The 26,806-nt window shown below is 54.3% G+C and overlaps 10 protein-coding genes across 10 annotated transcripts; 7 read left to right on the top strand and 3 right to left on the bottom strand.

The window, feature by feature from the left end:
- Nucleotides 1-406: 406 nt before the first annotated feature.
- PG986_010486 (uncharacterized protein) lies at nucleotides 407-1,317 on the bottom strand (the record flags this gene model as incomplete). Its single annotated transcript, XM_066846708.1, has 2 exons — nucleotides 407-756; nucleotides 840-1,317. The coding sequence occupies 2 exons, from the start codon at nucleotides 1,315-1,317 to the stop codon at nucleotides 407-409; spliced, it is 828 nt and encodes a 275-aa protein (XP_066696199.1).
- Nucleotides 1,318-2,651: 1,334 nt separating this feature from the next.
- Nucleotides 2,652-3,920, top strand: PG986_010485 (uncharacterized protein; the record flags this gene model as incomplete). The annotated part of the gene is made up of 2 exons (XM_066846707.1): nucleotides 2,652-2,672; nucleotides 2,727-3,920. 2 exons carry the CDS (start codon nucleotides 2,652-2,654, stop codon nucleotides 3,918-3,920), a joined length of 1,215 nt encoding a protein of 404 aa, XP_066696198.1.
- Nucleotides 3,921-5,085: 1,165 nt separating this feature from the next.
- PG986_010484 (uncharacterized protein) lies at nucleotides 5,086-6,083 on the top strand (the record flags this gene model as incomplete). Its single annotated transcript, XM_066846706.1, has 2 exons — nucleotides 5,086-5,170; nucleotides 5,236-6,083. The coding sequence occupies 2 exons, from the start codon at nucleotides 5,086-5,088 to the stop codon at nucleotides 6,081-6,083; spliced, it is 933 nt and encodes a 310-aa protein (XP_066696197.1).
- Nucleotides 6,084-6,778: 695 nt separating this feature from the next.
- PG986_010483 (uncharacterized protein) lies at nucleotides 6,779-7,513 on the top strand (the record flags this gene model as incomplete). The annotated part of the gene is made up of 1 exon (XM_066846705.1): nucleotides 6,779-7,513. The coding sequence occupies one exon, from the start codon at nucleotides 6,779-6,781 to the stop codon at nucleotides 7,511-7,513; it is 735 nt and encodes a 244-aa protein (XP_066696196.1).
- Nucleotides 7,514-9,284: 1,771 nt separating this feature from the next.
- PG986_010482 (uncharacterized protein) lies at nucleotides 9,285-10,250 on the top strand (the record flags this gene model as incomplete). The annotated part of the gene is made up of 1 exon (XM_066846704.1): nucleotides 9,285-10,250. One exon carries the CDS (start codon nucleotides 9,285-9,287, stop codon nucleotides 10,248-10,250), a length of 966 nt encoding a protein of 321 aa, XP_066696195.1.
- A 1,305-nt stretch (nucleotides 10,251-11,555) lies between these two features.
- Nucleotides 11,556-12,698, top strand: PG986_010481 (uncharacterized protein; the record flags this gene model as incomplete). The annotated part of the gene is made up of 1 exon (XM_066846703.1): nucleotides 11,556-12,698. One exon carries the CDS (start codon nucleotides 11,556-11,558, stop codon nucleotides 12,696-12,698), a length of 1,143 nt encoding a protein of 380 aa, XP_066696194.1.
- A 1,483-nt stretch (nucleotides 12,699-14,181) lies between these two features.
- On the bottom strand, nucleotides 14,182-14,847 carry PG986_010480 (uncharacterized protein; the record flags this gene model as incomplete). The annotated part of the gene is made up of 1 exon (XM_066846702.1): nucleotides 14,182-14,847. One exon carries the CDS (start codon nucleotides 14,845-14,847, stop codon nucleotides 14,182-14,184), a length of 666 nt encoding a protein of 221 aa, XP_066696193.1.
- Nucleotides 14,848-19,523: 4,676 nt separating this feature from the next.
- On the top strand, nucleotides 19,524-20,876 carry PG986_010479 (tyrosinase; the record flags this gene model as incomplete). Its single annotated transcript, XM_066846701.1, has 3 exons — nucleotides 19,524-20,300; nucleotides 20,361-20,512; nucleotides 20,579-20,876. The coding sequence occupies 3 exons, from the start codon at nucleotides 19,524-19,526 to the stop codon at nucleotides 20,874-20,876; spliced, it is 1,227 nt and encodes a 408-aa protein (XP_066696192.1).
- Nucleotides 20,877-21,601: 725 nt separating this feature from the next.
- Nucleotides 21,602-22,021, top strand: PG986_010478 (uncharacterized protein; the record flags this gene model as incomplete). Its single annotated transcript, XM_066846700.1, has 1 exon — nucleotides 21,602-22,021. The coding sequence occupies one exon, from the start codon at nucleotides 21,602-21,604 to the stop codon at nucleotides 22,019-22,021; it is 420 nt and encodes a 139-aa protein (XP_066696191.1).
- A 300-nt stretch (nucleotides 22,022-22,321) lies between these two features.
- On the bottom strand, nucleotides 22,322-25,171 carry PG986_010477 (uncharacterized protein; the record flags this gene model as incomplete). Its single annotated transcript, XM_066846699.1, has 9 exons — nucleotides 22,322-22,660; nucleotides 22,744-23,033; nucleotides 23,095-23,272; nucleotides 23,329-23,469; nucleotides 23,546-23,593; nucleotides 23,653-23,934; nucleotides 23,998-24,114; nucleotides 24,177-24,737; nucleotides 24,857-25,171. 9 exons carry the CDS (start codon nucleotides 25,169-25,171, stop codon nucleotides 22,322-22,324), a joined length of 2,271 nt encoding a protein of 756 aa, XP_066696190.1.
- Nucleotides 25,172-26,806: the final 1,635 nt, after the last annotated feature.

Genomic DNA, 26,806 nt, shown 5'->3' with positions numbered 1-26,806 from the left:
CAGGCACCCGTTCTGCTGGGAACAATGCATTGTGAAGTCTGTTTTGATTAATATCGCTTGGTAACCTGCTTTGATGATATAGTTACCAGGTGTCAGTTGAAATGTGTCTGCTTACTCCTACGTAGCTGACATGAACATGGGTTGTATCATCAGGATTCACGAGTGTCAAGTATTGGCTGTATTCAGTATTCGCTAAGACTGGGTATCTGTTGTTCCGGTGATACTAAAGTCAATAGTCATCGCCCTGGTTAAGTGGGAGGAGGTAATACGGCCCTCCTTCATTCCAGTTCCCAGGATGCTCATCAGCCCACTTCATCAGCGACAGGGCATATTCAGCCGAGGATCGAGCCTCCTTCTCCACCCGATCATCGCTACTGTAGAAATCCAGCTGCACCTTCCAAGTCTCCTAGTTCTCCTTGCTCCATATATCCTGGGGGTTCCCTGCGTCTGTCTTCTCCTTCTCCATGCAACGGTCGTAGACCCAGGTAAACATATTGTGTCCCGTGATCCACTGCGTCGCGGCACAGAGCCTTCCCCCTATATCAGCGGGCCCTAAACCGCACATCACCTTCGGGGTCGGACACTTCGCCGCCTTGCCCCGCTGGGGCAAGATGTCTCGCAGCCCGCTGAGGAATGAACAGTCGGGCAAGCCCAATTTGGTGATGAGTGCAAGTGTTGACTGGTAGTTCCGCCAACGGAGTCCGGCTTCGCTCCAGCATCTATTCATGCCGGTTCTGGCACCGGCGCTCTGGAGTTCTATGAGAGACAACAGGTGTTAGTTGTTAATTCCCTTATACGTCTCTACTTCCTCACGGAGCACCCAGCTGCCGACAACATACCTGCATGGTAAACGCGGAACGGTTCTGGGTCAATCACCCCAGGGCGCCAGAGCTTCAGCATGGTCACTTTGCTCAAGTCGAAAGGATCGGGAAAGGAATCCGGGGCCTCTTGCTTGAGCCGCGTCAAGCACTTGATAAATTCCCCCAACTTGCTCTGTCCTGTGGTGCCTGGCGGGAAACAGGCACAGAGGCGCGCGAAGCCCTGAAAGAAGCGCTTGATGAGCCCGCTCGCATCGGGCGCGGTTGTGCGTTGCACGGTGGTGCCGGCCATTGGGAAGAATGCCGGCTGGATACGAATCTGCTCCAACCTACGCGTGGACTCGCGTATCACCCAAGTGGTGAACTGACCCGCGGCGTCGTAAGGCATGGGGTTGCGTGGAAGGCCCTCGAGGAGGGCTTTGCAGAATATGTCCTCTTGGTCGGGGTGGCTGCCGTACAAGGAGAGGTCCAAGGACAAGTTTGCGTATTTGTATACCATTTTGGACTGCTTGAGGTCCCGCGGGTTTGGTAAGAGTGCTTTTAGAATATGATGGGAGAAGAGAATATTGTGATGTTCAAGCTGTCTCAATGCTGCCTACTTGCTTGTGTAGCTTGCATGTAATCCCGTCATCATATCACTGGCTGCCACATAGTTGGCAGATGTGACGCCACTGGCTCTTTCCGAGGGCCACTCTACAGAAGGACCGCAAGAACGAAGACACCTTCCTTCGAGGAAACGAACTATGCACGAGTGATAAACATGCATTCCTCAGAATCGGGCCCGGGGTGAGTAGTACATGCAGTTACCAGCTGACCTTCATGCAGCTGTGGCAGGAGCCAGCCAGGCCTATCTTGCTTATGACACTGCAAGCACCCAGACGACAGTAAGTAATAACGTCTCCCTTTCAAGCAGAGGCCCCTAGAAGACGGAGATGACGATGCCATTGCATGATATCTGGTGAAGTGTCGCCAGTGGCTGTAGACTTTTAGATGGACGTGATTGTCTTGGGCGAGCTACAGATGACGTACCAGGCCCCCTAAGAAAAGGGGTGAGGGGTGAGAGTTGGCATGTAGGCAATGGTCGCTCAACGCCTCTGGAGCCAGTCAGTAGGAGCATGAACATGACTTCCTGTATTGGTTTGTGGCCAAGCCGCAGGCTTCCTTTGGTGCTGAGCGAAGTGGTGCATGGAGGCTTGATGTGACCTGCCTGCCGATTTCGCAAAACACGTACATGCTTACTTTTCTTTCGTCGGAGATGTTTTGCTGTAACTAGAAGCTGCATTTGGCACTTGGTGGGCAGGCGGCCTGGCAGCAGTTGCTTTTACAGGGGTGCCAAGCTGGAGGTTACCCCGCTGTGCTGCCTGAGCTGCTGGTAAGCACACTAGCAATTGGGTGTTACCAGAGATTGCAGCAGGCTGTTCAGATAACGTTGAGAGTACATGAAGACGTTAGATGTCTCAAAATAGTGGCTGAAGGGTTGTCATGAATTAAATAGACAGTGTATCAAAGGCCCCAAGCTGCAATGTAACCCCCGATCTCTGAAGCCATTCACGATTGGACCCATTAGCATACGGCCGAAGCCCTTGGACGCTACTAATGCCGAATCGTCCGGCGGGTGCGCCACTAAATTTGCTCAGTTCTAGGGGATCAGTAAGCCCGTGTAGGTGGGGTTGTGTCGCGAAATTGAACATGACCCGTTTGCTTCTTCCCGGGTTTCAGATGAAGCAACCTCCTCTTTTCCTTTGGGTAAGCATTTTTGAAAGACGACATTCATTTTGGCATAACTCCTACGGGCCTAAAAGCGGTACCTCTGCTGTTTATTCGAGATCAAAGATGACTTCACGGTCGACGTGGGTTCGTATCCTTTCCTTGCGCGAAGACATGGATATTTGCTGATTTAACATGTAGTTGCTGGTGCTGGTGGCAGCCCTCTCGGCTTTCATATACCCGCGGGTGCCGCTCATTCAGACGTTCTACAGCAACACTCCTGACAGGCTGAGGCACATCAACAACATCGGCAGTGGCTCCTACGAGGTCAAGTTTTCTGAGAAGCTTCGCAGCTGCGAAGATATCATACACATTGAGAGTAAGGGTGTCGCTATAGTCGGCTGCGATGCCGGTCGCGAACGATGGAACACCGTCATGGGCATCTTCTTGCCGGGGCCTGTGCCCAGTGCCGAACTCTATGTCTATGACTACAAGCTGCCAGATGACGAGGCCCTGACTCAGCTGCAAATAGTTGGCTATGCTCCCGGCGAGGACTTGCATACGCTGGGGCTCGCATTCGATGAAGATACTTCGTCGCTCTTCATCGCCAATCACCGCCGTGATGGATCGAGGGTGGATGTCTTCCATCTCGACTTCGAATCTCACACCCTACGCCATGCTCATTCGATCCAGCATCCTCTCATCCGGGCACCCAATTCCATCCTGCTTCTCAACAGTCATGAGTTCTACGTCAGCAATGATCACCACTTTATTGCCAAAGATCACCCGGTACTCAGTAAGCTGGAAACATACACGGGCTTCCCGACCGGCACGCTCGTTCACGTCGACATGTCACCAATGCTCGACGGCCCGACCAAGGCCGTCGATGCGGAAGTGGTTGCGCGCCTACCCTTCCCCAACGGCATCGAGCTCGTTAATGACACGACACTGGTAGTGGCCTCGACCAACAGCGCCTCCCTTAGGCTGTACGACGTCACGCCTCCTCCTGCCGGCGGTTCGTCTCCGCGACACCCTACGTTGCGCCCTCGCTCCAGCATCCAGTTGCCGTTCCTGCCGGATAATCTCTCCAAGTCTTCCGACGGTGCCATCGTAATTGCCGGTCACCCCAATGCGCCCAGCCTGAGCAAATTCGCAGCGGCGCGGCACATCTGCAACTCGCCCGAAGAGTACGCCAAGGCCGAGCCTTCGGTTCAGGAGTTTTGCGAAAAGGGGAAAGGCAGGGTCCTGGGTCTCGCAGTGGACGCAGGCCGAAGGCGTCAGGCATCTATACGTCGGGACGGAGTATCCTACGAGCTGCACCGCGATCCGGGACTTGGACAGGAAGATTGGTATCATATCTGGATTGTATGCCAAGGGGCTGTTAATTTGGCGTGACTAGGATCAACCATTTTGAGCGAGTATATCGAATCAATGGCAGACACCAACGAACGTCTGTGGTCGATTTGGGACAACATACTTGATTTGGATGGCAGTCATGTAGTCAGGTACTTGTTTGTCCATCTAAACTGTGGATAATTCAGTCGTTGGTTTCGTCCAGCTTACTTCGTCGATACTACCAGGTGTTATTCCACACGATTTGTGAATAATTCAGTCCTTGATTCCTTCCAGCAGGTTACCCCATTCAACCTCCTTTGTCCACTCTACCAGGTGTTGATTCCGTTGCTGTCTACTTAGTGATGTATACGATATCTAGAGTATGGATCGGTTGTTGGTTCCAACCAGCTCTTCCTGCATTCCGAGGCTGCTTAATGGTGTGGAATATGAGAATAGTGAATCAGCTGTAGCTTCCATCCAAATATTCCTGTCCTTAATGCTCGACACATTTGCGTTCGTGGGGGAGACGGCCCAGGCGGCTCTGCAGGAGGCTCATGATCAGGTCGAGCGGGCCCAGGTGATTGTCGAGCAGGCGATGAAGATGTACCGCAAGCAGTAGATCGCGATGGAGGAGGCTACGGAGCAGCTCGACCGGCTCAAGGAAGAAACAAGGGGGTTGGAGGCGCGCTTGAAGGAGAAGGAGACGGAGCGTTCTGGCCGAATTATCGGGTGTTAAGGGGATTGCTTCATGGTTTATTAGCAGTTGGTTTTGACTCCTCCGGCTTAAGAGTCGTACTGGAATCGATAACTTATCCGTGACATTACTTGTGATCCTCACGTGAACTCGGCTACCGATACTTGCTGTGAATCTTCTGGTCACTCAGCTACTGCCTTGGTTAGGTGCAGCCTACCTGTGTACTGGCCGCTGAATGGTTGGGGTCATGGCCTTCTATTCAATTTACCTACCTCTGATGGAGCTGCTTCACCACTACAAATTCGTTTCAAACCACCCTGTTCTCGGCGAGCCCACCAACTCATCTTCCACATCACAACAACGAATGGCCATCTATCCCACCTGCTGAAAATTCATCAAGGAAACGACGACTGTAGTCAATTGTGCAACGAAAACAAGTCTCTTTTTCCTTCTTGGAAAATCTTCCAGTTGCTTTTTTGGGACACTAAGAAGGAGCATTTGCATCGTACCTTCACACATCGTTCCTTCATCATGTCAGCCATCCAGAACAAGGTTGATGCAAGCGCCCGCGCTCTGAAGGACCTGGAGCAATGCCATGCCGATGGCAAGAGGGACAGTGAGTCAAATTCCTGCCTGCACATCGATTTATTTCTCAACTCCGCATACAAATACATATAACAGATATGTTCATCTTCTGGCTGCGCTCCCGCCAGGATATCATCGACACCGCATCCCAGATTCTTGCCGATGATACCATCAATGACCCGATTGTCCTCAAGGAGCACCTCACTGCTTTGTTCACCCGCTACGCCGACGATAGCACTACCTTCAGCAGCTACTGCAAGAACAAGATTGGCGAGAACCTCAATCTCCTCCAGCAGAACACCATCCTCGAAGCCAAGGTCGAGGACCTCGAGGAGCGGCAGGCCCCGCTCCTCAAGAGCGTCGACTTCCACAGGGAGGAGCTGCGAATCCACCGCCTCGATGCCGCCGACCTGGAGTCGGCCATCGACTTCCAGAAGAAGCGATTCTCGGCCATGAAGTACTACTACGACCGCCAGCAGCGAATCCGCGACAAGGCCCACGACCGCGTCATAGCCGAGACGCAGGCCCGCCTCGAGGCCCTGCAGACCGAGCACGATTCGCACCGCGCCCAGCACGAGAACACCAAGTTCTACCTTGCCGAGGCCCAGAAGGAGCGCGACGCGCTGTGGGAGCAGGCCGCCCACGCCGCCGGACTTGAGGCCGCCCTCGAGGCCGCCTACGAGACGAACGAGCGCCTCATGGATCACGCGAACAGCCTCGCCTCCGACTATGCCCCTGCTGCTATCACGGAGGAGGATATGGTGGATTTGATGCCGGAGACGGAGGGCGACATTGTGGATTTGGTGATGGAGACGGAGACGGATGACAGCGAGAAGGTGAAGGAGGAGGAGGCGGATGAGGACCCGATTGACTCTTCTATGACTCTGGTTCCTCACTCGCTGTCCTCGCCTTCTCGCTCGCTGTTCGGAATCGAGTGGATCTGATCTGAAGCGAAGGCACTACGGGCCGATGACATTTGGGATGGTCATTGTTGAGAGGGACTTTCCAGGTTGACCCTTGGATGGATGATTGATTGGAGAGCCTTGTTTTGCCTATTTATAGACAGCGAAACACCATAAGGGAACTCTGTTGCTATTTACATGGCACCTGGCACATGGCACAGTGTCGCCAAGGACTTGGCTGTGCTTCTTGATGTTCTTGTCATCGGGGGACCTTGATACGTCTGGTATTTGGACAGCGAACGGGAGGTCACACCCCCCTGCGTGTAAGAATAGCCGTTGGTAGAGACAAATACACACCGAATAAGAAGTTCCGATGATCTAAGCCTCCCTCATTAGCGGATGATGTACAGTAGATGCGCGCGCCCGCTCCGTCTGTTCATTGACTGACTACTGATTCGTACCTTGAAACACGAGACGAGATCACGCAACGACGCAAGCAACAAGCAGAAAAAAAGCACCCGAAGTCAAACGGCCAAGCGACTCAGGCCTTGGCTGCATTCTGCCTGTCCTCTTTCGGGGTTTTTCGTCCCTTCATTTTAACTGTGTCCATCCTCCCACCATGGCCTTCCTCGAGCGATCCTCCTCAACCAATCCCCACGACCATCGACCCCTCCTTCACGCACACCATTTATAACTATTGAGACATATCGACAGAACAGATCATTATTAACAGCGTCATGGACTCCCGGCACGTGGCTGTCAACTCCAGACCCTCCGCGAACTCCAAGGCTCGCAGGACGGAGAAAGAAATCCCTGACTGGAAACCCGGTCATAAAAGGAATGATAATAGCAAAAAGGACGCAGGCGGCAGCATCGTCCACATCCGCGACATATCCCAGCAGCGTCTACAGCAACAGCCCCGTCAATCTGCGAAAAGCAGCAGCAGCCTAGCTACCAGGCGCCGCCGCCGCGGCCGGCTGCGCTCGCCGTCTCTCCCATCCATCTCGGAAGGGCGCCACGACGGCTCAGATCGCGGTAATGATGATGACCATCCCAAGGCCGCTTGCCCGATTGTACCACCGTTGTCACCGCATACCGAGACTGCCGCCCGCCCACTACCACCACGATCGACGGCCAGTAGTACCAGTAGTGTGAGCGAGGCGGCGGCGGCAGCGGCTGTGCAAGAGCTGCGGAAGAGCAACGAGGCCCTGCTGGATCTGGTCACGGAACTGATCTCTTTGGTGCCCACCCATTTTCCGGTGCACGAGGTGATTCGGAGGCGAGAGGAGGCCCGCGAGCTTGCGGACATGGCTTATTTTTCTGCTGCTGTTGTCGAGATACAAGGGAAATGTTGCAGTGGCCCGACAACGACGCTGGAGGAAGTCACCGAGAAGGAAGCTCGCAAAGCACCGTTTGTGAAGGGGCATCATCCTCGAAGCAAGAGCTCCATCTTCTCTTCTGATATGCGGTGATAACTACCTAATCAAACGCGCTGGCATGTGGACGAGACGTTTCTGTGTCAGGCTTACTGCTGCACTACTGCTGCCCTGGCGTATCATCCTTGATGGCCGGTTCACTTTCGACGATGGCGAAGCCCATTGCTTTGGAGTTCAAGAGGTCTTAGTTGCAAGGTTTATAGATCATTCCTCCGTTCTGAATGGAAGCATCAGTCACCTGGTTAGATTGGGCTACACATAATTATGAGCACACGACGACGAAGCGCAAACGACCATTTGCTTCAATATCTCGGGTGGACAGGCACCCGCCCTTTTCGCTTCGCTTCTCCTGCTCGGGTCATTGGGGTCGAGCGCTGTTGTATCATAGAATATTATATTACTATCTACGTTTTCCCTCGGTCTCTCTATCTTCGCTCTCCTGACATGGGCGGTGATCCCACACGCCGTGGGCATGTAATACTCAACATAATGAACGCTTTTACTGCTGCCTGCAGCCCACTACAAATTGGCCAGTTTGACTTACGCTGGACCCGTGTTTTCTCGCTCCTCTCGTATTTTCGTCCATCGTTAGTGAATACACTGGACTGAGGTGTGAGAAATGGCATCTTCTGCAGCTGTATTAATACAGTTGACCCTGTGATACTAATTAGGCGGTGAATTTTCCCATATACTGAATACGACAGCCAGTTGAACTCCTATAGACAAATAATGATCATTAATGTGCATTGTACCCCCTGAACCCTCGTCACCAACCCGCTCGTTCGTGGAACTGCTGCCTCATCGGCCCCCCTTTTTGGCAAAACGTGACACCCTGCCTCCGTCAACGACCAGCAGTAGAATGCTCTGGAGAAGGACAAAGAACAGGAAAAGAAAGTTTATTTCATTGCGATGACTCTGGATTCATTGGTGAACCAATGTAATTGTTAACTCAAGGCTCATATGCCCGCGATTCCTGGCATATTTCCGGGGCTGGGACAGTGGCCCGATGTCCATATGAACTGTATAAATCACATTTATACTTTCTACGCCCAGTTGGCTGCCTGGGACGTCTGAATATCTGCAGTGTGGTCTACACCCGTTATGGCAATATCTTCGTGCTGTAGACATTCCATGATGTGAGATCACTCAAGGTCTGCCACACGCTCGCGTATAATACAGGGCTAGAGAGTGTCGTCAGGGGAGAACACCTGTAGGACACCCGATATAATCAGATGGGACCGTTGAGAGCCGTTTGGACGCCTTTTTCTAGAGGCCACCGGTTCCAATGGTACGGGCAACCTTATACACCCGAACGGGTCAGTCGACTATGCTGCACCAGGTCGGGCCACTCATCCCCCTTAAAATCAGAAACCTTCACAGAAGAATAACACAAACAGCTTTCTCCGTTGTTCTACAGAATAAAATAAACCTTAATTCTCGGGTCATATAAATACTTCCCATCTCTCCAGTTGAAACCATTGTTTCTCTTCTATTCTCCTGCACACACATTCTACTCTACTGAGACCCAATTCACATACCAACATTCTACCAGTTGACACTGCCAACAACACTTACTTCACTTCACTTTACTTTATACAGTACAGTACTCTGATCAAGTATCTGCTACTATACTTCAATCACTATTTCTCTCTTCTGGTCTCTTTCCTATTACATTTTAGGCAGACCATCAAACCCACCACTTGGCAAATCACTCAGTCAACTTTGAGACATTCTCATTCTCATTCTCATCTCAACCCACCTTACTTAACTCAACTGAACTTACTCAATACCTCTTTCTACCGTCAAAATGGGTATCACCTTCAAGAACAAGGCTCTCCGTTACCTCAACAAGGAGTCCCAGACCCGCCGGGCCAATTACGCCGGCGGCTTCGAGACCAAGTACGGCCACAGCCACTACCTCCAAAAGATGGGCCTCGGCCTCCCGCCTCTGGAGCGTAACGAGCTCGGAATTTCTTTCAGGGATGGTGGTGCTCCTCCCAAGAAGTCCACTACTGCTGCTGCTGCCGCTGCTTCCTCTTCAACTACTCTATCAATTCGGGCAGCCGAGAAGAAGAGCAACAACAACAACAAGCCTCTTCCTTCGCCATCTGCTTCATCTACTTCTACTTCTATCTCTTCTTCGTCGGGTCCTACAAGCAAGGCCAACAACAACCTGGCCAGAAGGGATGCCCGGATGAGCCAACACATCGAGCTCCAAAAGCAGAGAAATATCATTCTCAAGAAGCCGAATCCCAAGACCAAGGTCAACTCTTCTTCTACTTCTACTTCCACTACTATTCTCCCTGCTCGCCGTCTTCCTTCACCACCCGCCTCAGCCAAGTCAGACTCCTTCTCCTCGAGCACCGAGGAAGAGGACAAGTCCGGGTCCGGGTCCGAGGCCGAGTCACTCTCGAGCCTCTTTGGCGACAACAGCGGGGCAGAGGACAATGACAACGACAGCGACAGCGACAAAGAAAACGACGACGACGACGATGAATGCATCGAGGCTCGTCCCAGGGGTCGCCGCTTCCCCATCCCCCGCGTCAGCGGGATGTACATCCACGGCGGGCTGTACGATGGCGGGTACTACGACGCGAACACCAACTCGTTCAAGTCTACGCCACAGCCGTTCCCCGCCCGGGAAAACACTCAAAAAGGAGATCTCGAGGCAGAAGCGGGCGAAGCTGCTGGCGCAGATGGAACGCAAGCAGGCCCGGGAGCGCAGGCAGCGTGGGCTCGGATGGGCTTGAGTTTAGGCACCTACCTACTTTAGGCATTCATCGAGTTGACCATCAGCAGTCACGACAGTGGGAGATAACCAGTCAAGCCTCTCTTTGGTTGATCGATGACTTCGAATCATCACTGAACCACACGCAACAACACATACTTCATCTGCTCATTGGAGCTACACATTTATCATCATCTCGGGCATTCTCCACAGGAGTTGCTGGACGGTTGACATCGGAGGGGGATTGAGCTTCAGACTCACGGTTATCCCAGGGACTTGCTGGAATGGTTTTATTGCAGGGTGAGGGCTATGGGGCTTTGGGCATTTGCTGGAAAGAGGTTATATCTGGATATTGAGCTGGCGTTGATGGAGTTTACATGGTATTTGATACCCCGAGATTATTGGAGAGACGGGTTGGATTCATTGAGTGGATTTGGATTTGGTTGGAGAGCATGCCCAGTTGGTACTGGGATGGGATAACCAGCAGTCATCATCAATAATTCAATATAGCATCTGGAAGTCAATCAAGAACATTTAAACCACTTTCACTATGCATTTCTGCATAATTAATCGTAGCAGACCTCCTGTGTGTCCCACCGTAAGTGTCATCGCCACCCTAATCTCCGTGGTAATACGTACAACCACCGACCACAGTTCGCCCAAGTGTACGTGTAATTAGCAGTCCCAATAGCCACCCCTTGATTACAAACCATCTGCGCGACTAATCTAATAAATCGTCCATCGTGTACAATTGCTATTAATTGGCCGCTACCACGCATGTGCATGCATCCAGAAGCAACGTAAAGCCAATGCATCTCGGCCGGTGAGCTTCTCGCCTTTCTGCACATCTTTGCTCTTCTGCAGCCAGCCAGCCAGCCCGCCAGCCAGCCCGCCCGAGTGAGTGGAGCCGCGCCAATGCAAAGGCACCAAGACACCGACACCACCAACAAAAAGCCAACGCCAGTCCCCCTGTCAGCTTCCCGCCAAGCCTGTGTGACGAGTCCAGCCCACCGCCGACCAAATGCCAATGCATACATAACACCCAACCTGTGCTGTGTGTGCCCTTATTAGTAGCTGCATTAATATGAACACTAGATAGAGTCTTCCCTACATGCACTTTTGCCTACCTAACCTTAGTCTCCAGGCAGCACCTATTTTTATCCCGACCTGTACTTAAACCCCATGCCAATTTGGCACGTCAATTTCGCTGATCATCCTGACCTACCTACCAACTCCCTCCCCACCTCTTTTCCCACCCACCGGACGGACGTCACCCTCTCATCCGTGACTTTTGTCAACAACCATGTGTTCTTCCTCCTCCTGACACCACCAATCGTTCGTTCGTCCGATATGGGTTTCGTCACCACATCCTACTCGACGGAGGAGGACTTCGCCTTCATTCCTTACTACCACCACCACAGCAAGGCAGCGAGGTCATTAGCAGCGGTGGCAGTAGACAGCAGCAGCGATGGTGGAAGTGCTCAAACGCCAGACCTCAGGGTGAGACGCGAAGCCTACTGGAGCTACTGCGGCCCCTTGCTGGACACCACCGCCCCCGGCGCTGACGCGGGCGCTCAGCTGCCCGCCAGCCTCCACGAATGGCGCGCCGCGGCGCTGGCGGGGACGGGCCCGGCCTTCCTCGACCGCCTCCTGCCCTTCCTCGACTTCGTCAACGGCTTCGTGGCCGAGAACGGGCTGAGCCACTACTGGTTGACGATCCGCGCAACGATGCCCACGGCCGAGTACGACCGGCCGCGCTGGCACACGGACGACATGTTCTTCGACCGGAGCGACAGCAGTGGCACTGAGCCGTCTTCTTCTGCATGCCCGTCGCCCTCGCCATCACCATCGCCCACGACGCCGCGCAGGTGGTCGTTCTGGGGCCAACCGATGACGGCAAAGGTGAAGGCCAAGTCCAAGCCGAAGTCCAAGCCGAAGTCGAAGCCCAAGGCGCCGAGGCCGGTGGAGGAGGCAGGCGAGGACGAGGAGGAGCTCTGCCCCAACAAGGGCCACCAGCTCGACCTCGAGACGGACTGGAAAGTCTGCACCACGCTCCTGGGGCCCTCGACCATGTTCATCCCCGCGCCGCACCAGCCGCTCGCCCGGGCGCGGCAGCGCGTCGCCAAGGAGGCTTCTCGCTTAGCCCACGAGCACGCTTGCACGTCGATCCGGTGCGTCGGCTGCGCGTCGACGGCCGAGGACGTGCGGCAGGACCTCGGGGCGTCGCTGGCGGACCTGGGCAGGGTGCAGGCGGCGGCGGGCGAGTGCTCGTTCTTTCGGATCGGGCCGGAGAGGGGGGCGGTGCATTCGGAGCCAAGGATGAGCGAGGACGGTGTGGGCGAGGGCGGGAGGGAGGCGAGGGGGCGGATCTTTGTGAATGTGGTCCCCGGCAGGCGCGAGGAGCTGGAAAGTCTGATGGGGAAATGGGGGATGGAGTTCCCCAGGTCGTGGTGGATCGCGCCGAGTCGGGCGTCGCCGCGGACGTCGTGCTGAGGGCTTGCGGGCGGCGGCGTCGACTGGCACAAGAGCGACGAGCGGGCGGAGAGTACATGTACGATAAGGAAGGGATTCGGCTGGGTTACGGGCCTGGTAGGACAGGTTGAGGAGGCCGCTGTAAGAGTAGGAAACTCGGTGGGATATTCGAGGGCTGGTGGTGCAATTCGTCCAGTTTGGCACAAAGACATATTGTATTTCTAAGTATATACCCTGCTTTAGGAGCGAGTTGTCAATTTTACATGAGAAGGGCGCATTGGATTCTTCAAATGCAGAATCTCGACAACATGGGGGGGGATCGAGGGTTTGCTGTGTGCATGTAACTCAAAGGGTGCAGGCAAGCCGCGATGGGGCTTCATGCACACACGCTCTTCCCATTGATGCCCGAGTCCCTCGACGTATCTTGAATTCAAGCAGCAGTCTAATTCATCATCAAGCCCGACTTCTCCTCAAGCCTCGATTGCCGTCTTCTCAGGTTTACATCAGTAAAAACGGCAGTCACGATCTTTTCTGCCATAGTTCAAATGGAGGCCCTTGAACGCACGACATGAGAAGCACCCTCAAGCGTGATCCCACGTTTTCCCACGTCCCTAAACGGGATGGCACCTCTCCGTCTGCCACGCGGAATTCCCAAGCTACGCGAAATTGGCCCGTTTACCCCTTCTAGCCCTTCCTGAAATTACCCGCTGCCAATCGAACGAAGCAAGCACAAACTCGGCCCAAAGGCACAAAAATCAGCGAGCGGCCCAGCAGCGAGCCGGCTGCCTAAAGAAAAAAGAAAAAAGAACCCCCCCCGATGGAGTATTAGCTACGGCGGTTGCGGCGCAGTGGAAGAGTGGAAGCAGGGAAGGAATCGTTCGTTCCAAGCCAGCTAGCGACGTATTAGTGAATTGGCAGCGTAGTGGGCCCTCCGCGCCAGAACATGAAAAAGAATCCCAATAGCGCGGGTCAGGAATCGCTTCAGTGCGCCCGGCCCCTACCCCTTCGGCCCTGGTCGTAGAACGCCTACCCTAAGGCGAAAAGAATATTTTACTATCGATCCTGTTTTTCGGTAGTAAGGGTGGAAATGAGAAACTTGATCGATTTGTGCCAGCGTTAGGAGGCAACTAACTCATCCCGCAGTATCCGAGTTAGCATGACAGCACCTCACCTTGTAATTGCAATGCCTAAGGTTAAGTGCCAATGAATGCAGGGTGCATGCAGTAAGAAGTTTGCACAGCAGCAGAAAGGGGGCTCAATGGACATTCACTTTAGGCATAAGCTGAGAAGTTATAACAGCATTAGGCAGTACCTAGGTTAGTGACTTATCGACAGAGCAAGCACGGTAATGCGTAAAGTGGTCTGGGACGAAGATATATTCAAGCCGCAGTCCCGTTGTAACTAGGACACTACCATCTATTTGTATAGTACATCCATCCATTAGTCATTACCCATCCGTATCACCCGTGTCATGTCTCCCATGTCCATATCCATGCATGCCAGCTTACAGCATGGCAACAGCGCCGAGGAAACCGGCAGCAGCCACAGCACCAGCGACCAAGCCAGTAGCCTTAGGCGCAGCGGCCTGAGAAGGCGAAGAGGTCTGGGCGGCACCACCGGCACCAGCACTGGAACCGGAACCGGAACCGCTGGCGGTCGGGGTAGCGAGAGCACCGGTGGCGCTGGCGAGCAGGGACGAGCAGGCGGGCTCCTTGGTGATCTGGGCGAGCAGCTGCTCGGCGCTCGAGACGATGGGCTCGGCGGAGCAGACCGACATGAGCTGGGCAATGTCGCTCGTGTGGCTGCTGTACCAGCCGACCAGGGTGGACTCGTAGCTCGACAGGGGCGCCGACAGCGACGAGGGGAGCGACTCGGTCGCGGCCATGGCGCAGACCTGGCCCAGGTCGGTCGGGACCGCGGTGGCGGTGATGTCGGCCGTGGCCGACTCGTAGTAGCTCAGCAGGGCGCCGGTGGGCTGCGGCAGCTCGGTGAACAGCTTCATCGCCGACTCCACGCAGTCCGACGAGCCGGACTGGGCGGGCTGGCGCGGCACGACGTGGGCGGGCTGGGTCAGGTCGCGCAGCTGGTTGGCGGCGGCGTGGTTGTAGGTGGCGCCAACGGTGGAGGCGAGGCCGGCAACGGCGGCGCTGAGGAGAACTTGGTTGTACATCTTGTATGGGAGAGTGGTGTTTTCTTTGAGATGGTTTATATCCAGATAGTGAACGTGGCAAGCAAAGTAGCCGTGTCGTCGGTGTGTTGCGAGAGACGAAGATATAATTTGACAGACGAGTGACAGATCAAAACAAAGCCAATGTTACTTACCCGACGGGGCCAGGACACTTATATAAGTATGCATACGCTGCAGCCTGTCCTGCCCCAGTCGTCCATGATTGGCATGGGTTGCTATTTCTGGCAGTTTGCTTGCCTGCCTGCTTGCCTCCTTGGGGCATGCAACACAAGCGAGCAACCACAAGCTGCCCAGCAAACACCCAACGCTGCTGCAGTACGATGACGACTAACACAGGATGGATGCAGTAAATGCAGGGGCAATCGCACATCTAGTGCCAGCCGGGGCGGACAATTCAGCCTTGAAGCGGGCAAGCGCCGGTCCAATCCAGGCTACTGTAGGCAACAATTCGATATTGCTGACCAACGGGATCGATGCACAAGTAGTAGGGGCGATGAACTTCATGCCACATCCTCGCAAAAATGGATCTGCTATGGGGCACGCATGCAATGTCTCGCTAGAATAGTAAGCAGGCCTTCATTCCGCAGGATGTGCTGTAAGACAGCATTCGACACACAGCCGGGCTAGGCAGAGGAAGAAGGCCTACCTACCGACTGACGAAATGAAATGAAAAGGACTTTTGGTAAGAGCCGCGTGAAACCAGCTGGAATAACAAACAATTCGCCTGTTGCACAGTCAACGTCCCGGTCTCCCTGGCACTTTACCCAATTGCAAAGTGTTTGCATCATCGATCGATTGGTAGGACTCGTCTTCTCAGACTGGCCTTGAGGGACGGGTCAGATTCTGGAAGGAAGCTGTTGTCAGTTACTCCGTACGTGCCCCGACAACGCATAGCATAGCCACACCCAACAACCCGACTCCGGACTCGCGACCAGCCGCGTCAGTAGCGCTGGGCGGGCTCCATTCTCCGGCACGTTTTCCGATCATACGTGCAGGCAGGATGCGCTTTTTCGAAAAGGCCAAGAAGCGGCCCCCCAGAAGCTGAAAAAGTCATGACCGTCCTCTTCTTGTTAGTGTCCATCAGGGATAGGTGTTGAGATCCGCCATTGGTTTTGCGGTCTCCGCCTCGATTTGTGTCCGATGGGCCAAGTTCCTGGCCTCGGATGGACTGAACCAATTGCAAATCCCCTGAACCCGGAGATGCCAATATGCACGAGGCAAACGTATTGCCGAACGTCGGCGTCGAAAAGGTCTGGAAGGGTCATCAAGGTAAGGGATTAATTGACTTGCTTGACTGGTGGAACAATTGGGCAGTCCTGTCAACATGCAGTTTGTTGAGCGGCAGGAGGGGCTGGACGGGATCTTGGCGTCTTGCACAGCCGATCCGCCCAGCCGCCATTGCTCCTCGCCACAGCTTGGACAATCAAGAGCCCTAGTCTCCCCACGGTATAGAGTCCCGTAAGCCACAAATTTTCATCCAAGGATCCAGAAGATCCATTAATTGGGCGCGATGGCAGAGTGGTCTAATGCGATAGACTAGAATTGAACCTTCGGTTCTAGTGATCTATTTCCTTCGGGAGCGCAGGTTCAAATCCTGCTCGCGTCGGTGTTCCTTTTTGTCTTTTCATCAGCCTGACTTTTTTCGGCATATGGTCTCATCTAGTTGCCCACTGATCGATTTTTAAGGTCTTGATCGTCTCATTGTTTTGTCGTGTGATGGTCGTCAGGACTATCAGTTGTAAATCAGGGGAGGTGGGTGGTTTCCAATTCCAGAGGACCTTACAGAAAAAAAGGGTGGCCGGCCTTGTCAATAATTCCGTAGCTGCGATTCAATCCCGCTAATATCAGCCACTTATGGATGGCATTTGGAAGACAGCAATTTGACATAAAAGGCCTTTTCGCTGGACCATTAACGTGAAAGGTGTGTTCAATGATCTCCAAGCAAATACCACGTAGCAGATGGCAGGTGGCAGGTTGCAGACCAAGTGATGCCGATGCTGTTGCATATGGAGCCGGGCGAGATTGGCTCGCCACCCGAAGCAGATCAAGATCGGGCGTTTTGGTCGGCGAGGTTCGGTTCGGCGCTGTCCACTTTCTCAGCCGATTGAGGTGACACCTTGGGGCAGTCAGGCAGTGGTCTACGGGCAAGTCCAGACAACCTGGAGGAGGTGAGATGAGAATCAGGAGATTTTAGATGAGAATGCCCCTGATTACCGTGCGCTGCATTGGTGCTGCCAATGCTTGCACTTGCACTTGCACGTTCGCACGTAAGATGCCGAGTCGCCAGAATAAACATATCGTGCCGTTAACGCCGTTGCAACTACCGGGTTGGCCCAGGCATGTCCAAGCATTGCATCGAAATCAACAGCCAGGGAGTGGAACATCGATGTAGTGATACCCGAGATATCCTGGACGAGGCCTACTTCTTTTGGCATCGGTCTATCTGGCAAGCCACTCAAACACTTGTGCTTAGAAGGCAAGCGACGCAGAGAGCACTTTGCCAGAATAGAGTGCAGAAGAGCTACGAGGGACACAGAGAACCCCTGTTTCACGTGAGCTTAATCTGCTTGTCTTAGACTATCAGAAATAGATGAGATGTGACCCAAAAGAATATCCCGGGCGGTGAAGGAGCCATTGGCGATCAGCCAGCGATTTGCCAAGGGTGTCTTCACTGACAACTGCTATCGGCATGTTATATGCAGTTGGTGAGACATACAGAAGTGCGGTCAACCAGCAACTTCTTCTACCGCACAGGTGAGGGGACGCAGCATGATATCGTGGCATGGCTCAGTGGCGCCCAACAAATGCAAAGGACGATTGCGAGGTCACAATGTGGCGTCCGTCAGCTTTGGCCTGTTGGCGGTAACGGTTTTTTTAAGCAGGATTTCATGACTCCGTGATGTCAGACAAAAACGCCGAACATGTAGGTTGACATCTGCTGACAGCCCAATGTCGAATTGTAGATGCCCGCCGGAGCCCGCAGTGTTCCGCACCAAGTACGCCGTGTTCGCCAACCCCGCCAACAATTGCCTTTGCAAAAATGCGCCTGTCTGGAATTGGCTTCGGTCACTGTGACTGGTTACCTGCCGGGCATCGTGTCGCGCAGCAGCATGTGGCATGAGTTGTCCACTGAGCGCAAATGAGCAGGCGAGATACGGCCCATGGTTGAACAGCGCCAATAAACCCTTTGGGTCGGGTATGTCGGCCCCTGCAAGATCGGGGGATCCCTTCGTCTGAGGGGTGCGAGGTAGCAGTAGGCTGAGCTTAAAAGAAACGTTGCCGGCAATGATAAGGAGAACAGGTTGCGAGACTACTATAAAACGGCCATTCTCGTTCACCTAGCTGTTAACAGGACGAGGAACGCGCGGGGGATGACGTGAAGCGGCGTAAGTTGTCGCGAGGTTCGAGATGCTGCGAGATGTTTGGTGGGAGTCTGGAAGTCTGGGAGTGGGGGCGGTGGTGGTGTAGTTTGCCGATCAGTGGTTGGAGAGATGAAATCTGGGGAAGCTAGAGTCAGCTAAACCGGCTAGGTTAGGCTTGGTCCACGATGGCCAGCTGGGAGATCGGCATTGGTAGCGCCAATGGGAATCGGTCGCATCAGCAGATAATCTCGTATCCAAGGCCCAGCAGCACTGCAGCCACCTGCACATGCTGCACACCCCGAGGGAGAGGGATAACGGCCCCGAGAAGAAGCAAGCAGCGTGGGCAGAGGCAGAGGCAGAGATGTAGCATCAATTGGAATGAGGCGATGACCTCATTGCCAACTGCCAACTGCAGTCAGCTTGGAGAGGGAGAATGCCCACTGTTTAACGCGGTGACGTCGTATTGAGCGGCTACTGAAGGAGACGTTACGATAGACGAGCGACACGCCTTTTGGACATCCAGATAATTGGGGTCGCAATTCGAAGCAGATAAATTTAGCTACAATAAAGGTATCAATGCAGACACGAGTCAGGAGCCGCTGCCAATTGATTGTTTTCCCCTACAGGTTGAATTGAAAGGTGGACTTGTTCAATGCCCTGTACTACAATTTCAATTGCACGCCCACTGTATCTCAGGCACCGGGCGTACCACAACGCGCAAGCTTCAGGGAGTGCGAGAGTGCTAACCTGCTAACGACGAAAAAAAATACACCGAGGAGGAATGAAAGCTGCCATCCGAACCTGAAATGCCCACATCCCGGATCCCTGACAACCAGTGACTGCAGTGCACATCATCTACGCATTCGGGAGGTCGAATCGCTCGACCACTTTCCTACCCGCCTAGCCCGTAGCTCACCCCTCCGTCGCTGACGATCTCGACTCCATTCCGCACCACGGATGGGTTCTTCTTCGTCGCTCGTGTCGCTCAGCGGTGCCGGCCAACACCACCAGGCCGCTTTTTCTCGTCCACTTCCCCCTTCGTCCAGCAGCCGCCTCCCATGGATCGCCTAGATTGTGTGCATTAGGGTAAACGCCGTGTCCCTTTTTCTCCCTCTCGCCCTCTCGCCCCCTCGGCCTTCTTATATGAAGATGAGCAACGCTGCACTACCAGTCTGCTGAGACCCATCCTTCACACCATCACCACCATCACCACCACCACCGCCATCTTCATCCTTCTGAGATTTTGGTTGCTTGCTCTGCGAGACATACACATATCTACAGTATCTGTAAGGCATCATGCGCTTCTCCGTGCTCGCCCTGTGTGGCGCCGCTTCCGTATCCGCCCTGGCGGTACCTTCTACAGGAGCATCCTCTGATGCCAAGCGAGCCGCCCCGAAACCAATCGACCTAGCCCAGTTCGGAAAGTTTAAGACGACCACACTAGAAGAAGCCAAGAACAAGCTCGAGGCCGCGCTCAAGAAGATCGAGGACGACGTGGACAGCGTCTTCTCCAAGACGACGGCGGCCACCAACATCGACTGGGACAACATCAAGGACCACGACAAGGCCAGCTACATCGGCGGCGCCCTGCACCCCGCCGCCAACTCCGTCGCCAAACTCGCCGCCGCCGCCGGCCTGCACGCGCGGCAGTCCGGCAACAGCAGCACCAGCAGCACCAGCTGTACCACCCCGTCCGTCCGCGTCGAGTGGCGCGACATGAGCGAGCAGGACCGCAGCGGCTTCGTCAAGGCCGTGCGGAAGCTGATGGACCTCCCGGCCTCGGGGGCGTTCGAGGCCGCGGGCGCCAAGAGCCGCTACGACGACTTGGTCTCGGTCCACTACCAGATGACCCCGACCATCCACGGCGTCGCCCAGTTCCTGCTGTGGCACCGCTACTACCTCCACCTCTTCGAGGACCTGCTCCGGTCCGAGGGCGGCCTCACCGGCCCCCTGCCCTGGTGGGACGAGACCCGCGATGCCGGCCACTTCTCCAAGGCCCCCATGTTCACCTCGGACTACCTTGGCTCTGCCCCCTTGGCCAACAACGGCCAGGGTTTCTGCATCGAGGACGGTGTATGTCATTTATCCCCTCCCTCATACCCCTGCCCGAACAATAGCTAATATGGCATACAGGCTTTCGCTGGTAAGGTACTGACTGTTGGTGGTACCCAATGTCTTGCCCGCGGTGTCGACGAGAGCTCCACGTCCAACTGCAACCAAAACTTCATCAACGTGTGCAACTCTTATCCCAAGTTCTCCGACATGGCGAATTGCGCCGAGCTAGGGTATGTGCTCTCCCTCTTTCAACATGCTACTATACATGTTCTTTACTGACATGCTCCCCAACCTAGCCCTCATGCCTATGGTCACAACGGCGTTGGCGCCGTGATGATGGGCGTCCCTACCTCGCCCAATGACCCGTCCTTCTTCCTCCACCACTCCTTCGTCGACCACGCGTACCGCATCTGGCAGATCGCGGACCCCAACAACCGCCTCACCCAGATCAACGGCTGCGCCGACAAGACCAACCCCTGCACGCCCGCCTCCGGCAACGTCGTCATCAGCTCCGAGGGCCTCCGCCCCGACACCACCGTCGGGGATCTCTTTGACACCACGGGCGGATACCTCTGCTACCGCTACAGCTACTAAGTAGCGGATGGGTTCGTTCGAGTGTTGCCTTGTGTGTGCTTGTGTGCGTGCGTGTGTGTGTGTGATCGTTGATGGGTGATGGAGATGACGGGAGCCGCCATCTCCCCCAGATCCAACAGTCATATATAGGGTTCGGAGTTTTTGGGAATGGCTTTGCTTCATGAATCTATTTAGTGAACCCCGCGCGATGACTCGCTGATACCCATGTTTACGATCCTTTTTGGGGGGTTTATATATTATTATTATCATTATATAACGTTATGCTTCCAATGCCTAGTCATTAATGGGATATAATGACGAAGAAAGATCTATCATCATACCATCTATCTATTCGACCTCCTGTGGAGTTCGCGCTCAATGTGTGCACTTCAGCTCTATCATGATTACGACTCGATCTCGCCGATAGTTCCTTACAAACATGCCTGGACCAGCCGACTCTCGGTCTCCACCTCCAGCGGGCGACTGGACATCATCTTGCCAGCTGGAAAAGCTGACCATAGGAACAAAGCCCGGCGGCTGCATACAACTTTGCTTTATCTCCCGCCCCAGCCAACAGAGACAATGATGGATAGAATGCGATCTGGTAACAAAGGACGGGCACCGCACAATGAGATCCCAAGCGCCGGATTCGAATTGGCCCTGTGCTACCGATGTCTACAGCCTCGCTTCTCGACCTCTTCTTAACCCTCCCCCTTCTAGATTGAGAGTGAGTGAGCGAGCGAGCGATGTATATGCCCGCTTCTTTCGGAGAACCTCTTTATACAAGCAAACCTACCGCTACACCGCTCCAAACATTGAGTTCAGCACCTGACTCTCCTGACTCCTTACCACACATCCATACACTACGCCCCAAGATGCCCGACCACCCCGACCACCCCGACCTCACAACCCCCCTCTTCCCCCGCGAGCGAGGCTCCGAAACCCCGCCGTGGACCTGGAAGACGACTCTATGGTGCTTCGGCCCCTTTAAAATCATCCTCGGAGTTTATCTGTTCTTCTGTCTACGGCCCCGCGTCAAGGAATACCGGGCGCGCCGCCGACAGAAGAAGGCTGGCGGCTGGCCGCAGCCGAGCCGGGCCGACATGATGGCGCGGCATCCGCATAATGCGTCCGAGGAGGAGCTGGTGGGGTATTACAATAGATGAAGAAGCATCTCTCTCTCTCTCACCCTGTCTGTTTGGGACGGAGGGGTTTGTTGGGGGAGGAGGGTGTGCCATAGACCAAGCATTATATTAATCGACATAGCGACTCAAGATATATGACACGGTCAACTGAACTGTAGATCGAAAACGTGCGGCCACCAACGAAATGAACAATGAACGTGACTCAGGCTGCCCGCAAGCAGTCGCCATGGTATATCCTCTCTTCTCCACAAACGCCTCGCTAACCCACGAAAGCAGCCATTGCCACCACTCTCCCAAACACACACTATATCTCTCTCCCCTCTATTCAACGACCGGACACAAGTCGTAGTTCCCATCCACATTGTTCCCCCACCACTTGGGGAACGGCTTCGAGGCCCCGCCCGCGCCGAAGACGGCAAACGACAAGATGAAGAGCGCCAGCAGCGCGGCGCCGTCGAACGCGGCCGTCACCAGGTACGAGTAGTCGCGGAACACGCGCGGCTTGTAGTTGCGCAGGTAGAACTGGATGAAGAAGCCCGCGATCAGCTGGCTGAAGATGACGCACGTCTGGCTCGCGTTGTAGGGGATGTAGCCCGCGAACTGGATGAACTGCGGCATGTTGATTTCGTAGAGCGAGAAGTTCCGGATCTTGGGCAGGAACTAGAGAGGAGGGAGTGTCGTGTTAGTCACGAAGTTTTCTACATGGAGGTCGAATGTGGCAGGGGAAAAGGGAGGTTGCTTACAATGACCAAGATGCGGTGCGCGACTACGACGGCGGCGCCAATGGCGATACCTGCCGTAACCATCACATACGGTGCTCCTGCCGTATAGAAGTACTTGGCCAAGGCCCAGGATGCCGCGTTCGTGTTGTAAGCCTGCAGAGTTGCGCCACTCCAAGAAGCGTCGCCGTTGCTGCTGGCAAGAAGCTCTCGATTGCCCGTCACAATGGCAATCATGACAGCATAGTTGAGGAACCCGCCCAAAATAGTACCATAGATCTGCGTGAGGAACATGGCGCGAGGTGGGATTTTGACTAGAGGCAGGGTTTGTCAGTTGCCGTCATATGCATTTCAGAGACGGTCATATAAACTCACGGTATTCGCCCATCTTCAGGTCGTTCGACAGGTTCACTGCGTTGCTAATCACGTTATGTGACCATACCGCGAAGTACATGTTACCGATGGGCTTCCCCGGAAGACAGAGACCGGCAATCATCTTCGACAGGTTGTTGGTGGCAATGCCGTTTCCATAGCGAGAGTATAGCAGTGTGCTCTGCAGGAGAAAGGTCAGGACCAGATCCAGGGGTGGTCAATATCAGAATAACTTACGAACGGCGCGACGAAACTCCCCAGCAACAGTGCCACGATGTATGCCCAAACTGGCAGAGTGATGTTCTCCTTGATGACAACAACAAGTCCAAGAACAAAACTAACCACGAGGACGGCGACGTACCACCACCACGGCGTTTCCTTGTAGCGCGTTGCCATGTGCGAGTGATGAGGGTCGTTGTACTCCCCCCTTTCGCGCGCTCTTGTACGCTCGTACAATATCCTTGCCCCAGAAGAGAATGCAATGCATGACCAGTGCGCCAATCTGGAAAACCTGTCAGTCAGTCTGCAACTCGCCATCAAAAGGGGTCGATGATCACTGACAGCCGCGTTGGCAATGAACAAGCCGTACGCCATCGTACCAGCAAGCCTGGGAACACCATACTTCTCCAGCATGGATTCGTCTAGCACACCGTTGACGAACACCTTCGTAATCGGGTATTTTGACCCGTCGGCCGACCGAAGCAACGTCGACATGAATGGGAGACTCTGGGAGCCCCATGCATCACCCCAGTAGATTGCAGACATGATGATAAAGCATGCAGCAAAACCAGTGGCCATGTGTAATTGAAGCTTGAGCGGCAATGACGTGTTGAACGATGTGATCTGCAAAGTTGCGCATTCGGTCAGTACCCGTGACTAGTATCTTGAGAGTGGCAGTGCCCTTACATATTGCCAATCCAGAGAGATGCTGAAGAGCCCCATTCCTTCGTTGTTAAGCGAGCCGCCGAAGATATTGGTAAGCGTAGCTGCTGTTTTACCAGTCGCATTCATGGAAGCCAAGCACTATATTCTTTCATATTAGCTGGCGCTCGCGATGAGTTAGTCAGCAAGGGGGGTGACCATACCGGAATGGAAATAGCATTAAGCCACGGCCACATGTAAGCAGGAAACCATTCCCAGATAAACATGCCCCCGAAGGCGTACCAGAAGTATCGAATAGGCTTCGAGTCCTTCACGTGTTGCCAATGCAGGCCTTGGAGCGCCTTGACGGTTGGGAGAGTACTCCAGTAGACAGCCTCGACATGCCATACAGCGACGGGGCGCATCAAGCCACACAGACCGTAGCCAAACAGACCAATGGAAATGACAGCCAGTACAATAGTAGTTGCACTAAGCGGTATGTCGTAAAATATATCCTGGGCGGCAAAGACCTTGATTGTGTCAGCGGCACTGGAGGCCGACGTGGCCGTAATGGCACAGATGGCGTGCTCCTTCAAGCCCCACGGGCCGTAATTCAGGAAGGACAGGACAGTGATCCACCAGGGGCGCTTCCCTGTGCCACCGCGCTCCCTCCAGCGAGATTCGTAATAGTCGCCGCGAGGAAGGAAGTTGGCCCAGGCATTGCCGAGGAAGTAGGCGATGAGGGTAATGAATGTGCCGGAAATGGTGACACTGGTTGGTTTGAACTGCGAAGGTTGTTAGTCTCGAGCACAGGCATGCCTGCCACACTTGTTGGTTGACAAGGACTTGCCTGATAGATCTGGTACATGACGGCTTGGAACCCCGAAAATATTGTAGCTAGGACCATGCCACGGAAGGTGATGGCAGGGTCACCGTCATCTCGCAACGATAGTAGATGGTGGGCAGCATCGGCGCCGGTGATGATGACAACATCGTCGCTAGCCGTGTCCTTCTCATGCTCAACACCTTCCCCTTCGCTAGGGCTGATAGCGGCAGTGATGGCATCTCCGACGAACTGGTCCTTTTCAGTAGAAACAGCATGGAGAGGACGGACCCGTGCCTCATTGATCTCTGGGTGGGTCGGAACCTCAACGACCTTACCCTCGACGGGGTTCAAGCCCCCGACGACGACCGCGATATCGTCAGAAGCGTTGGGCATGTTGAAGATCGTGTCTCAGACGAAGGCCAAGGTGCGACAAGCTTTGTAGCGCGGAAGTGACAAGCTCACGTCAACTTGGCCGGCTTGGTAGGGCTGTCTGTCGGCTGTTAAATATGAATTGTAGGAAGAACTGGAGGTTGTACGACGAGGTGTCACGACGGGGCAATTGAATGCATCGAATGCATGCGCCTTATCTTGGGAGACTGATAGATAGGGTACTTCCACTTCCCGCCATGGCGCAATAGGGTCGAGGAATTTGCCATGCTCTGGATTGATCAAGTCTAATCGCCTCCCCTGCCGCACCCCTGGCACCCAAGAAGGGGGGGGCGTCGTCGGGAGCTGATCCATGGCCGATTAAGGTGCCATTGCAATATCAAGGAAACCGACGCCCTATGCCGTTATTTTCAGGCATCTGCCCTTAGACATTAACGTGCAGGCGTCGGAAGAAATATGGCCTTCCTTTTCCGGAGTAGCTGTCGACTTGTGCTGTGAACAGCTGCAACTCGAGGTTGGGATGCAGACGCAGATGCAACCTTGGCAAGACTGGATGTCTCCAAACACAGAAACATTCACACCCACCGCGACACCCACCCTTCTCGCTCCCCGCTTGATGATAGGATACCAGGACAAGGGATCTATCTATGCACGCTGCAGTGCATAGATATTGCCTGCCCTCGTTTCTTATCATGGACGGGGCAACTGCAAGGCTCGAGTCTATCGATGGAGGAGGATCCTCGTCGTAGAACGTTTCTGGAACATCGTAGTCTTATCTCAGTGGCGTCAACCCCCCAACAGCAGAACAGCCTTGATGAGCATGTGCTGTTCTGCTCTTCGGGAGACATCGTCCGCCGTCGGACGACATGATATGCACACCTGCCAATGGGATGATCCTGCCAGTCTCGGATATGTATAGGGTTCCATAACCCACTGCATCAATGTTTCCAACGCACCTACCCTCCCTCGGCCCTACCTTGGGAGCCGTGTGTCACGATAGTTGAAATTTGTACGACTTGGGAGTTGGGGGTCGAATCACAGACGGACGTTTCCATGGGCCGGGGTTGCACGAGCAGGCGCTGGAGCATGTTGCCGCCAATCAATTGACGGATGGACTGCAGTTCAAGTCCAATTCAACGCCCCCAACCCGAGCCGTGCGGGTGTGAACCAATACGCGGGTTGTTGCGTAGCAATCGCCCGCTGGTGGCCACCGATATAAAAAGCCATCGTTGTTAGGAGTAGGAGGGCTGGACAAAATCCGATATACCTCGATCAGGAAGGTGGGTGGTTTGCAGTCTCAGTTTCTCTATCTTTGCCACAGGTTGGCTCGTCCCCTCAGCGCCTAGCACTGCAAGTCCAGGTGTGGCCGGTAACCGAGACATGCGATCGACTACGGTACGATGGTTGATGGATGCAGTCTTCTCATGCAGTGTGGCAGGATTAAGAAGAAAAGCGCCCAATGGAGGAACGATACGATCCCGTTTTTGCCGGTCAGGTCAATGTGAACTACAATGTATGCAAGTGTAGTTCATCAATGTTATTGGCAGTGCCTCGGAATGAAAGCAGAAGGAGGATGAAGAAGAATCCATGGCAAGCAGGGTGTAGGGAGCTTGGGAGGTCGTGTGGCCCGTGGGGGTGCGA

The sequence above is a fragment of the Apiospora aurea genome (assembly GCF_038362705.1).
Source record: "Apiospora aurea strain CBS 24483 chromosome Unknown utg000007l_segment0_segment0, whole genome shotgun sequence".
Lineage (NCBI taxonomy): Eukaryota > Fungi > Ascomycota > Sordariomycetes > Amphisphaeriales > Apiosporaceae > Apiospora > Apiospora aurea.
The sequence above is the reverse complement of the archived record's forward strand: the minus strand, read 5'-3'. Positions and strand labels throughout refer to the sequence as shown.